Below are 14,712 nucleotides of genomic sequence, written 5' to 3'. Positions count from 1 at the left end.
AAGGTTTCCATGTTTCCTCTTTCCCTTCTGTGCAGTTGGAAGTAAAGAATTCTGAGATGGCAGAACTGCTGGATGGAATTTTAGCCTGCATCTATAAGTTAGCCACCAGTGGACAGCCATAAAAGAGAGTCATTTTAGTTGCCTCAGACTGTGATGTAAGCAAGAAATATTTTCTTGGGGGGTGGAGCCAAGATGGCCGAATAGGAACAGCTCCAGTCTACAGCTCCCAGTGTGAGCAACACAGAAGACGAGTGATTTCTGCATTTCCAACTGAGGTACTGCGTTCATCTCAATGGGGAGTGTCAGACAGTGGGTGCAGGACAGTGGGTGCAGTGCACCAAGCGTGAGCCGAAGCAGGGTGAGGCATCGCCTCACCCAGGAAGCGCAAGGTGTCAGGGAATTCCCTTTCCTAGTCAAAGAAAGGGGTGACAGATGGCACCTGGAAAATCAGGTCACTCCCACCCTAATACTGCGCTTTTCCAATGGTCTTAGCAAATGGCACGCCAGGAGATTATATCCTGTGCCTGGCTGGGAGGGTCCTATGCTCATGGAGCCTCGCTCATTGTTAGCACAGCAGTCTGAGATCAAACCGCAAGGCGGCAGCGAGGCTGGGGGAGGTGCGCCTGCCATTGCCAAGGCTTGAGTAGGTAAACAAAGCGGCAGGGAAGCTCGAACTGGGTGGAGCCCACTGCAGCTCCAGGAGGCCTGCCTGCCTCTGTACACTCCACCTCTGGGGGCAGGGCATAGCCAAACAAAAGGCAGCAGAAACCCCTGCAGACTTAAATGTCCCTGTCTGATAACTTTGAAGAGAGTAGTGGTTCTCCCAGCATGCAGCTTGAGATCTGAGAACGGACAGACTGCCTCAAGTGGGTCCCTGACCCCCGAGTAGCCTAACTGGGAGGCACCCTCCAGTAGGGGCAGACTGACACCTCACACAGCCGGGTACTCCTCCGAGACAAAACTTCCAGAGGAACTATTAGGCAGCAACATTTGCTGTTCACCAACATCCACTGTTCTGCAGCCTCTGCTGCTGATACCCAGGCAAACAGGGTCTGGAGTGGACCTCCAGCAAACTCCAACAGACCTGCAGCTGAGGGTCCTGACTGTTAGAAGGAAAACTAACAAACAGAAAGGACATCCACACCAGAACCCCATCTGTACGTCACCATCATCAAAGACCAAAGGCAGATAAAACCAGAAAGATGGGGAAAAAACAGAGCCGAAAAACTGGAAACTCTAGAAATCAGAGTGCCTCTCCTCCTCCAAAGGAATGCAGCTCCTCACCAGCAACAGAACAAAGCTGGATGGAGAATGACTTTGACAAGCTGAGAGAAGAAGGCTTCAGACCATCAAACTACTCCGAGCTAAAGGAGGAAGTTCGAACCCATGGCAAAGAAGTTAAAAACCTTGAAAAAAGATTAGACGAATGGCTAACTAGAGTAACCAATGCAGAGAAGTCCTTAAAGGACCTGATGGAGCTGAAAACCACGGCACGAGAACTACGTGACGAATGCACAAGCCTCAGTAGCCGATTCGATCAATGGGAAGAAAAGGTATCAGTGCTGGAAGATCAAATGAATGAAATGAAGCGAGAAGAGAAGTTTAGAGAAAAAAGAATAAAAAGAAACGAACAAAGCCTCCAAGAAATATGGGACTATGTGAAAAGACCAAATCTACGTCTGACTGGTGTAGCTGAAAGTGACGGGGAGAGTGGAACCAAGTTGGAAAACACTCTGCAGGATATTATCCAGGAGAACTTCCCCAATCTAGCAAGGCAGGCCAACATTCAGATTCAGGAAATACAGAGAATGCCACAAAGTTACTCCTCCAGAAGAGCAACTCCAAGATACATAATTGTCAGATTCACCAAAGTTGAAATGAAGGAAAAAATGTTAAGGGCAGCCAGAGAGAAATGTCGGGTTACTCACAAAGGGAAGCCCATCAGACTAACAACTGATCTCTCGGCAGAAACTCTACAAGCCAGAAGAGAGTGGGGGCCAATATTCAACATTCTTAAAGGAAAGAATTTTCAACCCAGAATTTCATATCCAGCCAAACTAAGCTTCATAAGTGAAGGAGAAATAAAATACTTTTCAGACAAGCAAATGCTGAGAGATTTTGCCACCACCAGGCCTGCCCTAAAAGAGCTCCTGAAGGAAGCACTAAACATGGAAAGGAACAACCAGTACCAGCCACTGCAAAAACATGTCAAATGGTAAAGATCATCGAGGCTAGGAAGAAACTGCATCAACTAACGAGCCAAATAACCAGCTAACATCATAATGACAGGATCAAATTCACACATAACAATATTAACCTTAAATGTAAATGGGTTAATTGGAAATTAAAAGACACAGACTGGCAAATTGGATAAAGAGTCAAGACCCATCAGTGTGCTGTATTCAGGAAACCCATTTCACGTGCAGAGACACACATAGGCTCAAAATAAAGGGATGGAGGAAGATTTACCAAGAAAATGGAAAACAAAAAAAGGCAGGGGTTGCAATCCTAGACTCGGATAAAACAGACTTTAAACCAACAAAGATCAAAAGAGACAAAGAAGGCCATTACATAATGGTAAAGGGATCAATTCAACAAGAAGGGCTAACTATCCTAAATATATATGCACCCAATACAGGAGCACCCAGATTCATAAAGCAAGTCCTTAGAGACCTACAAAGAGACTTAGACTCCCATACAATAATAAGGGGAGATTTTAACACCCCACTGTCAACATTAGACAGATCAACAAGACAGAAAGTTAACAAGGATATCCAGGAATTGAACTCAGCTCTGCACCAAGCAGACCTAATAGACATCTACAGAACTCTCCACCCCAAATCAACAGAATATACATTCTTTTCAGCACCACACCACACCTATTCCAAAATTGACCACATATTTGGAAGTAAAGCACTCCTCAGCAAATGTAAAAGAACACAAATTATAACAAACTGTCTCTCAGACCACAGTGCAATCAAACTAGAATTCAGGATAAAGAAACTCACTCAAAACTGCTCAACTACATGGAAACTGAACAATCTGCTCCTGAATGACTACCCGGTACATAACAAAATGAAGGCAGAAATAAAGATGTTCTTTGAAACCAACGAGAACCAAGACACAACATACCAGAATCTCTGGGACACGTTCAAAGCAGTGTGTACAGGGAAATTTATAGCACTAAATGCCCACAAGAGAAAGCAGGAAAGATCTAAAATTGACACCCTAACATCGCAATTAAAAGAACTAGAGAAGCAAGAGCAAACACATTCAAAAGCTAGCAGAAGGCAAGAAATAACGACGATCAGAGCAGAACTGAAGGAAATAGAGACACAAAAACCCTTCAAAAAATCAATGAATCCAGGAGCTGGTTTTTTGAAAAGATCAACAAAATTGATAGACCGCTAGCAAGATTAATAAAGAAGAAAAGAGAGAAGAATCAAATAGATTCAATAAAAAATGATAAAGGGGATATCACCACCGATCCCACAGAAATACAAACTACCATCAGAGAACATGATAAACACCTCTATGCAAATAAACTAGAAAATCTAGAAGAAATGGATAAATTCCTGGACACATACACCCTCCCAAGACTAAATCAGGAAGAAGTTGAATCTCTGAATCGACCAATAATAGGCTCTGAAATTGAGGCAATAATTAATAGCTTACCAACCAAAAAAAGTCCAGGACCAGATGGATTCACAGCCGAATTCTACCAGAGGTACAAGGAGGAACTGGTACCATTCCTTCTGAGATTATTCCAATCAATAGAGAAAGAGGGAATCCTCCCTAACTCATTTTATGAGGCCAGCATCATCCTGATACCAAAGCCTGGCAGAGACACAACAAAAAAAGAGAATTTTAGACCAATATCCTTGATGAACATCAACGCAAAAATCCTCAATAAAATACTGGCAAACCGAATCCAGCAGCACATCAAAAAGCGTATCCACCATGATCAAGTGGGCTTCATCCCTGGGATGCAAGGCTGGTTCAACATATGCAAATCAATAAACATAATCCAGCATATAAACAGAACCAACGACAAAAACCACATGATTATCTCAATAAATGCAGAAAAGGCCTTTGACAAAATTCAACAGCCCTTCATGCTAAAAACTCTCAAGAAATTAGGTATTGATGGGACGTATCTCAAAATAATAAGAGCTATCTATGACAAACCCACAGCCAATATCATACTGAATGGGCAAAAACTGGAAGCATTCCCTTTGAAAAGTGGCACAAGACAGGGATGCCCTCTCTCACCACTCCTATTCAACATAGTGTTGGAAGTTCTGGCCAGGGCAATGAGGCAGGAGAAGGAAATCAAGGGGATTCAATTAGGAAAAGAGGAAGTCAAATTGTCCCTGTTTGCAGATGACATGATTGTATATCTAGAAAACCCCATGGTCTCAGCCCAAAATCTCCTTAAGCTGATAGGCAACTTCAGCAAAGTCTCAGGATACAAAATCAATGCACAAAAGTCACAAGCATTCTTATACACTAATAACAGACAAACAGCCAAATCATGAGTGAACTCCCATTCACAATTGCTTCAAAGAAAATAAAATACCTAGGAATCCAACTTACAAGGGATGTGAAGGACCTCTTCAAGGAGAACTACAAACCACTGCTCAAGGAAATAAAAGAGGATACAAACAAATGGAAGAACATTCCATGCTCATGGGTAGGAAGAATCAATATTGTGAAAATGGCCATACTGCCCAAGGAAATTTACAGATTCAATGCCATCCCCATCAAGCTACCAATGACTTTCTTCACAGAATTGGAAAAAACTACTTTAAAGTTCATATGGAACCAAAAAAGAGCCCGCATCACCAAGTCAATCCTAAGCCAAAAGAACAAAGCTGGAGGTATCACGCTACCTGACTTCAAACTATACTACAAGGCTACAGTAACCAAAACAGCATGGTATTGTTATCAAAACAGAGATATAGACCAATGGAACAGAACAGAGCTGTCAGAAATAATGCCACATATCTACAACTATCTGATCTTTGACAAACCTGACAAAAACAAGAAATGGGGAAAGGATTCCCTATTTAATAAATGGTGCTGGGAAAACTGGCTAGCCATACATAGAAAGCTGAAACTGGATCCCTTCCTTATACCTTATACGAAAATTAATTCAAGATGGATTAAAGACTTAAATGTTAGACCTAAAACCATAAAAACCCTAGAAGAAAACCTAGGCAATACCATTCAGTACATAGGCATGGGCAAGGACTTCATGTCTAAAACACCAAAAGCAATGGCAACAAAAGCCAAAATTGACAGATGGGATCTAATGAAACTAAAGAGCTTCTGCACAGCAAAAGAAACTACCATCAGAGTGAACAGGAAACCTACAAAATGGGAGAAAATTTTTGCAATCTACTCGTCTGACGAAGGGCTAATATCCAGAATCTACAATGAACTCAAACAAATTTACAAGAAAAAAACAAACAACCATCAACAAGTGGGCAAAGGATATGAACAGACACTTCTCAAATGAAGACATTTATGCAGCCAAAAGACACATGGAAAAATGTTCATCATCACTGGCCATCAGAGAAATGCAAATCAAAACCACAATGAGATACCATCTCACACCAGGTAGAATGGCAATCATTCAAAAGTCAGGAAACAACAGGTGCTGGAGAGGATGTGGAGAAATAGGAACACTTTTACACTGTTGGTGGGACTGTAAACTAGTTCAACCATTGTGGAAGTCAGTGTGGCAATTCCTCAGGGATCTAGAACTAGAAATACCATTTGACCCAGCCATCCCATTACTGGGTATATACCCAAAGGATTATAAATCATGCTGCTATAAAGACACATGCACGTGTATGTTTATTGTGGCACTGTTCACAATAGCAAAGACTTGGAACCAACCCAAATGTCCAACAATGATAGACTGGATTAAGAAAATGTGGCACATATACACCATGAAATACTATGCAGCCATTAAAAAAATGATGAGTTCATGTCCTTTGTAGGAATATGGATGAAGCTGGAAACCATCATTCTCAGCAAACTATCGCAAGGACAGAAAACCAAACACCACATGTTCTCACTCATAGGTGGGAACTGAACAATGAGAACACTTGGACACAGGGTAGGGAACGTCACACACCAGGGCCTGTTGTGGGGTGGGGGGAGTGGGGAGGGATAGCATTAGGAGATATACCTAATGCTAAATGACGAGTTAATGGGTGCAGCACACCAACATGGCACATGTATACGTATGTAACAAACCTGCACAGTGTGCACATGTACCCTAAAACTTAAAGTATAATAAAAAATAAAAAAATTAAAAAAAAGAAACATTTTCTTCAGCCATTGAGATTTTAGTGTTTTTTTTGTTACTGAAGCATAGCTCAGCCTAGCCTGACTATTATAGTCAGGCTAGTGTTCTCTGTGAAGGAATTGAATGCCATATAATACCGATTATTCAGCCTCTATTTAGAAAAGATAATAAACAAAGGAAACTTTTAAAATATCTTTTTGGCTATCTGAAATTGAAATTGAGGGTTATATTTTCCTTCCTAGGAACAAATAATTAAGAGGCATCAAATTAAGTAATCAGCATGTATAATCTCTTGTGTACATTGATTGGGCCCGCTGACACAGTGCTGTGCAGAACACTCTGTGATAGCTTTAATCATGGGCAATAGAAGGCAGACAGAGAAGGACAAAGCTTTACTTGAAATAAATAAAGCTTTACTCGAGATATTCCTCAAACCTTATTAAGTCAACATCTTCCACAACCAGACTTTTAAACATGGTTACTAACAAGTAGAACCCCTGCTTCATCTTACCTGATCCTCATTCTAATGAATCTACTAATGAGATGAGAGGTAATCAAAACGCTAGTCACCTAAGGAGAGACGGAATCCAAAGGCCACAGAAATCCACAAGCTAGAGCACTTTGGGGGTCTGAGGCAGGCGGATCACGAGGTCAGGCGGATCATGAGGTGGGCGTAGATCAAGACATCCTGGCTAACATGATGAAACCCCATCTCTACCAAAAATACAAAAAATTAGCCAGGCGTGGTGGCACACGCCTGCAGTCCCAGCTACTCGGGAGGCTGAGGCAGGAGAATCGTTTGAACCCGGGAGGCGGAGGTTGCAGTGAGCTGAGATCACACCACTGCACTCCAGCCTGGGTGACAGAGCAAGACTCCATCTCAAAAAAAAAAAAAAAAAAAGAAAAGAAAAGAAATCCATAAGCTAGAAAGCTGGAGCCTGAATCTTGGGTGGCAGTCTCACCTATGCCATTATTATTTTGGCCCGCACCTATCCTAAGTCAGGTACTTTATTTCTCCCATCAGTTCCATTGATCCTCTGGCCTGAAAGAACGTCCAGCTACACACTGGTTTCTGGGACCCCATGAATTTCTTAGGCTGTGCATTAAACTTGAGCCAAAGAATACCTGCTCTTTGTAGTAATGTTTGCAGAAGGCCTATCCTGAGAATGGTCCTACTGCATCCAGGGAGCAAAATGTATAAAAGGGAAATAAAGGCGCCCTCTTAATTATCTGCCCTGAAGAGATGGAGCCAAGAGAAAAAATACCTCAACTTCACTCCTCCCCTGCCCTCCCATATCCTGCCAGTGCCTCCCATTGACTGAATGCAACTAGAAGCCAGACAGCACAAGGGACCTAGGGGTGCAGTACATACAGGTCCACCTCCTTCTCCCAGTGTGCCACGTAAGATGGAGAAAAGCAGACAGTAGTCTTAGAGAGGCAGATGGAGATTATCCAGCACACTGAATAGAAGTGAAAAGTTATAACCTTAGAAACAATTTCTATTTAACTGACGAATATCAGCCATCGACTTACATACAATGGGCATGTCTAAGTTCTGAGGGTTTTCCTTTGCTCCTCAAGATAGTGATTCTTCTTTTTTCCCCCAAAATCAGAACAGCAAGGAATTAGAGACTGGAAAGAGCATTTTCTTCTTTAGAATATGGTATGGGTGTGAGTGTTGGACGTCTCATTAGTGTCCAACCAAATAGGAGCCACCATTGTCCTATGGCCTTTGTGCTAAAAAGTTGTCCCATAGTAGGGCCAAGAAGAATGCATTAGAGCTTCCCTACATCTGATCACCAGCTGGAAGGAAACTTCTCTGGAAGATAAAGCCCATGGCCCAGTCCTGGATACTCCACACTCTTAGTATCTGTGGATCCGAACACCCCTTCCAGGGGTATGATTCAGGGAGCACAAAAGTGCTAATGAGAGGATCCTTCTTCCTGGCTCCAAAAGCTCAGGTTCCTACCTCTTTCCCAGGGTTAACTTTACTCAGACCATGAACCTCAGCCTGTCAAACTCCTATCTGAGTCAATCAACCTTCCACCCCTCAAATCTCTGTTAACTACATTCTCTGCCTGGAAACTCTCATCACTCCTCTGGTTCTCAGCTGGTTCCAGTTTTCTACAGACCTTTACTGGTCACCCCTACTTCTCTATCTTCCCCAGTTTGTATCAGGCCAGCCTCAGCCCCACAGTGGCTACAGTGTTCTGCTGGTGAGGTACCTCTGTGGCCTGCTCCCTGAATATCCACTTCCTCTGCCAGTTTTCACTGGTCTCCTACAACCCTGGACTACTCCCTGCCTCCTTCTCCTCAGAGATGCTATCTTTCCACAGTCCATATAGAATTCCACAGTCAGGAATTCTATGCCTTTAGGTCCTAAGTAATTTTCTGGAATCACATCTCAGGTGAGCAACCCATAAAAGTGCTCACTTTACCAAGTCAACTTCCCTGGGCTTCAATTGTGTTCCTGGTTGGGTAGGGGTGGACTTGGGGAGTGCTAAAGAATAATTAGGAGGAAAAAAGTAAAATCATGACTCTCACATAAATATAAAATCTGTGCATGAAACATTTTATTTAACTTATTAATTAATGAGGAAACCAGTAAGATGTTACAAATGGCTCAAAGGAGAATTCAAAGAGCCATACATATATAGGAACAAGGAATATTGAAATAAGGAATGTACAAATAGATGTAAAATAAGTCAAAAATCAATTGCATTTCACCAGACATCTATTTGCATTTCTGTGGACAAGAACTGTTTGCATTATTATTAGTTTTCTACAATCTGAAGAGTTAGAAAATAACTCAAAGTCAATGAAAGGTGGAGATAACCCAGAAAGGTACTCTAAAAAACACATCCAGGAAATTGTTTTTGCTGATTTTAAAGTCTTTCACAATTTTTTGTGATAGGAGAAAGGTCTCTTCCCTTTCCCACAGAAAACTACATCTAGTATAATAAATAGCACAAGCATTGTCTGTGATGTGAGAACAGGCATTTTTGCTTGTGGAGTCCAATATATGTGTCCTCTTTATCTCTAAACCTTGATGAGATAGAGGCCTCCTCCCTCTTAGAGCACTGCTACTCAGAATGTGGTCTGGCATCACCTGAGATGTTTAGAAATTCTGATTTGGAGCCCCAGCCTAAATCAAAATCTTTATTTTTAAACGTCCTGGACCTAAATAAATTAAAAGACATCCCATGTTTATGGACTAGAAGAGTTAATATTAAGATACCGATATTCCCACAAAAGACCTACAGGTTTAATGCAATCCCTAACAAAATCCCAGTAGGCTGTTGTTGTTTTTTTTTAAAAAAAAAAAAAAAAAAAAAAAAAAAACGAAATTGACAAGCATATCCTAAAATTCATAGGAAATTCAAGGGACCCAGAATAGCCAAAGCAATCTCTGCAGAAGAGCAGAGCTGGATGACTATACTTCCCAATTTCAAAACTTACTACAAAGCTATAGTAATCAAGCCAGTGTTGTGCCAGCATCAGTTTAGACACATAGATTGACAGAACAGAATTGGGAGTCCAGAAATAAACCCATACATCTATGGTCAATTGATTTTTGACAAGTGTGCCAAGACCATCTAGTGGAGAAAGAATGGTCTTCTCAACAAATGGTGCTAGGACAACTGGATATCCACACACAAAGGAATGAAATTGGACAATGACCTCATATCATATACAAAAATTAACTCAAAATGAGTTAGAAACTTAAATGTAAAAGGTAAAACTGTGAAATTATTCAAAGAAAACCTGCGCATAAATGTTTATGACCTTGAATTAGGCAATGGTTTCTTAGGACACTAAAAGCACAAGTGACAAGAGAAAAACAGAAAAATTGAACATAATTAAGAACTTTGTGCTTCAAAGGACACCATTAAGAAAGTGAAAAAAAAAAACAGAATGAGAGAAAATATTTGCAAATCATATATCTGAAAAAGGACTTGCACACATAATATACACAGAACTCTTAAAACTCAACAATAAAAGTACAAATAACCCAATTTTAAAATGGGCAAAGGACTTGAATAGAGTTTTCTCCAAAGAAGATACAAATGACTATGAAAAGATGCTCAACATCAATAGCCATTACAGAAATGCAAATCAAAACCACAGTGAGATACCACTTTACATCCACTAAAACAACAACAAAGACAATGACAGTGTTGGAACCTTCATACATTGTTAGTGGGCATGTAAAATGATGAGGGGACTTTGGAAAATAGTCTAGCAGTTCCTCAAAATGTTAAACAGGGTCTTAACATTTGACCCAGCAATTCTAGTCCCAGGTATATACCCAAGGGAATTGAAAACATATGTCTATTATAAAAATCCTCATAGCTGCATTAGTCATAATAGTCACAAAATGGAAACAACCCAAATGCCCATCGACTGATGAATGAGTAAATAAAATGTGGCCTATCCATACAATGGAATATAATTCAGCCATAAAAAAGATAAAAGTTAAAGACATTTTGCTGAATGAAAGAGGCCATATAAAGGTCGCATATAATATGATTTATTTGAAATGTCCAGAGTAAGCAAATCTCTAGAAACAGAGATTTCATTTGTGGTGGTCGGGCCTGTGAGGGAGGCGAGATGGGCAGTAACTACTCATGGGTAGGGGATTTCATTTTGGAATAAGGAAAACGTTCTGAAATTAGATTTTTGGTGATGGGGTCATAGTTACACAACTTCATGAATATACTAAAAACCATAGAAATGTTTCAGAGGGTGAACTTTATGGTAGAGGAATTGTATCTCAATAGTGCAGTTTGTTGTTGTTGTTTGAGACAAGTCTCGCTCTGTTGCCCAGGCTGGCGTGTAATGGCACAATCCCAGCTCACTGCAACCTCCGCCTCTCGGGTTCAAGCAATTCTCCTGCCTCAGCCTCCCGAGTAGCTGGGACTACAGGCGCACGCGCCAGCATGCCCGGCTAATTTTTTTTTTGTATTTTTAGTAGAGACGGGGTTTCACCATGTTGGCCAGGTTGGTCTCCATCTCCTGACCTCGTGATCCGCCCGCCCCGGCCTCCCAAAGTGCTGGGATTACAGGCGTGAGCTACCGTGCCTGGCCTAGAGCAGTTATTTTTAAAAGATGGTCTTGAAACGTTCAGCGCCAAGTGGCCGGGATTTCCGACGGAAGTCAGCGCTTGTGCCCCCACCCCCTTGCCCCGCAACTCTGTCCCCGCCCCCCCGCCCCTACCCCCACCGACAGAACGCGCTCCTTCCTAACGGTCGCCACTGCCCACTTCCGGTTTCATCGCACACCCGCCTTTCACTATCCGCCATTCTTGTCACCTCAGCCGCTGCCCTCGTTACCGCACCGACTTCGCCCGTGTGCTCGCCCGCACTCGCGCTGCCCGCCATGGCCACAGCCCAGCCGTCGCAGGTGCTCCAGAAGTACGACGCCAACTGCGAGGCCGCCGTCAACAGCCACATCAGGCTGGAGCTCTACGCCTCCTACCTGTACCTGTCCATGGCCTTCTACTTCAACCGGGAAGACGTGGCCCTGGAGAACTTCTTCCATTACTTCCTGCGCCTGTCGGACGACAAGATGGAGCATGCCCAGAAGCTGATGAGGCTGCAGAACCTGCGCGGTGGCCGCATCCGCTTTCACGATATCAGGAAGCCAGAGCGCCAAGGCTGGGAGAGCGGGCTCGTGGCCATGGAGTCCGCCTTCCACCTGGAGAAGAACGTCAACCAGAGCCTGCTCGATCTGTACCAGCTGGCCGTGGAGAAGGGCGACCCCCAGCTGTGCCACTTCCTGGAGAGCCACTACCTGCACGAGCAAGTCAAGACCATCAAAGAGCTGGGTGGCTACGTGAGCAACCTGCGCAAGATATGTTCCCCGGAAGCCGGCCTGGCTGAGTACCTGTTCGACAAGCTCACCCTGGGCGGCCGCGTCAAAGAGACTTGAGCCCAGATGGGCCCCACAGCCACGGGGTCCCTTCCCTGGGTCAGGCCACTAGGCGGGGCGTGCATGTTGCCCTTTCAGAACGTTCTCTTCGGTTTTATCTTTCAGTTTTACCATTGTTAGCAATAAAGTTACCTGGTTCTCAAAGCAATAAAGGTGTCCATTTGATACACCTGCAACTCTCACCTTTTAGGAATCAGGGCAAATCCTCATGCAGGTTTAAAGTAGGTATCCAGCAGTCTCTCCACCCACCTTTGCCCCATCTGCATGCAGCTCAGGATTTGCAGGGGTGGAGGGGAATGGTGTTTTATGGGCCCCTGGAAAACACATTAGTCTTCCCTTTGTAAACTACCAGGGTATGTGGGGTGGGTTGGGGTGGGGTGGTCACTCTTGGGCCCTGGTGGCTGTGGGTGCATTGGCACGGTAAAGTGTAAACATGGTCTGGAATTCATCATAGTGGTTGCCTCTGGGGAAGAAGTGAAGGAAATGGGATTGGGCAAGGATTAAAATAAACAAAGGGTCTTCAACTTTACATGAAAACTTGTAGTTTATTAAAATATGCCGATGTTAATGTTTGTTGATTCTGAATAGCAAGTGGGGGCTCTGGGTGACAGCACAGCAGGGTACCTCTTTGGCAAGCTCACTCTGGGTGACAGTTGTAATGGGAGCCTTAAGCTGGCTTTCCCATAGCCAAGGGGCTGACAAACTAAAATGGTACTTTGCAAGTCCAAGTCTTTTTATTTACATTGTTGTCCTTTGTTTTTGCAAGAATCTCAGGAAGAAGGAAGGACAAGTATCATGACTTTATTAGTGACAAAAAGGGAGGCCATACAGGCAAGAAGTTGTGGAATCTGGACATGAACCTCGATCTTCTGATGCCATGTTCCTTTTTCTTTCTGTTACCCTGCAAGTATATCAAGGGGTTAAAGAAGATTGTGTGGGTAGACTGGGAATCTAGCCAAATAACCAGCCCTGGAAGGGAGGGAAATCCGCCAACACTCTTAAAGACAGCCCTGATCACTGTAGTCTCTCCTAATTACAGGTGTGCCTTCCAGCCTAGGGTGGGGACAGCTTCTAAACCTCAGCCAAAATCCTTCTCATATGAAAGAAGCCTTCAGAATAAGCAACAGACTATATGAGGTAGTAGGGCACCTCACAGGAAGGCAGCCAACATCTGTACACTGGAACCCCTCTGTTCAGGTACTCTCCCTGAAACAGACAGTCACACTGTTGCCTGAGTTGGCATTGAATACCTGAGAAGGCCTTAGGGCTGGAAATCCCCAGAGTGCACCATCCATTCACCACATGTCTTCACTGTCAGTGGCTTCTCTTCAAGCACAGCAGGTAAATGGGGTGGCTACAAAACACACATGCTCTATCTGCAAATCTAGCTCATCTCAAAGCCTGGATAGAGAAGCCCTGTACGTTTACCATGCACAGTGTACTGTAATCTATACATTCCCTGTTGTGGTCTCTTTACTGAGATCTACAGCTGACGTCAGACTAGTTCCATCTTGGCCACGAGGCCCCCTCTTTATTCCATTTTTCCCTTTCCTGTGATTCAGAGACACCCCAGGATAATGCAGAGAAGTCTGCTTAGAACTACATCCTTTTATTTTACCCGGAAAAGCAGGATTTCCTCACCTGCAAGACCCAAAGAGGATTGTGATTACACTCCAGCGCCTATCACAGGCCACTACTTGTAGTGTCACATTTCACAGCTTTTCTTTCAGAATCCCTGGCTGGGAAGTCTAGGTAAAGCAGCAGCTCAATTGTTTCTATTCTTGTTTCACTGCGACAAAAACATGAATGTCCTAAATCCCCTCCTTTTGGTTCAGTTTTAGGGTCCACAAACAGCCTTTTGAATATGTGGGGCAACTGTGGGAAAAACAAGAGAAACATTTAGACCAAGCTGGCCCCACTGGCACTTTTCAATGTCTTGACCTTATCCATCGCTGCAAGTCTCCTCATTTTCCCACCCTCCCTTGCCACATTCCTCTCAAAAGGAGTGAGCAAACTTCTTACAGGTGGGCCACATTCCCACATACACACAGCCTTCCCAATTCTTTGAGAGCCTGACTTTCAATACTTGAGAGTGAGTTGTGCCTCAGTCTTCCAGCCCTGAAAAATACCACCCTGAGACATACAACTGGATGCTTGTCAGTCATTCGTTGTGCTCTATTGCTTGGGGGAATGATGTCCGAAACAGTGGCTGTTGCTATGGGTACCAAAATCTCAGGCAATGATAGTATCGGGACTGAGGGAAAATGGTAAAATTGATAACTTCATCTCAGACTCAAACACGGATTCAAATTAACTGTGTTGAATAATTTACCTCTGGGGAAAAAACCCTCACTCTATGACAAAAGGAAATTTCTTAATAGATGGTTGTCACTGACAACTTGTACTTCATTTTCCAGAAAAAGGAAAAGTATTTTTTTCTTAGAAATGTGTGTGACAAGCAG

General features: G+C 43.2%; 1 protein-coding gene across 1 annotated transcript; it reads left to right on the top strand.

Annotated features, from left to right (window-relative positions):
- Positions 1-11,576: 11,576 nt before the first annotated feature.
- On the top strand, positions 11,577-12,402 carry FTHL17 (ferritin heavy chain like 17). Its single transcript, XM_002831500.2, has one exon. It carries the CDS (start codon positions 11,699-11,701, stop codon positions 12,248-12,250), a length of 552 nt encoding a protein of 183 aa, XP_002831546.1. The 5' UTR covers positions 11,577-11,698; the 3' UTR covers positions 12,251-12,402.
- Positions 12,403-14,712: the final 2,310 nt, after the last annotated feature.

Source organism: Pongo abelii, chromosome X (genome assembly GCF_028885655.2).
Source record: "Pongo abelii isolate AG06213 chromosome X, NHGRI_mPonAbe1-v2.0_pri, whole genome shotgun sequence".
NCBI lineage: Eukaryota > Metazoa > Chordata > Mammalia > Primates > Hominidae > Pongo > Pongo abelii.
This window is presented reverse-complemented; position numbering and strand designations above follow the sequence as displayed.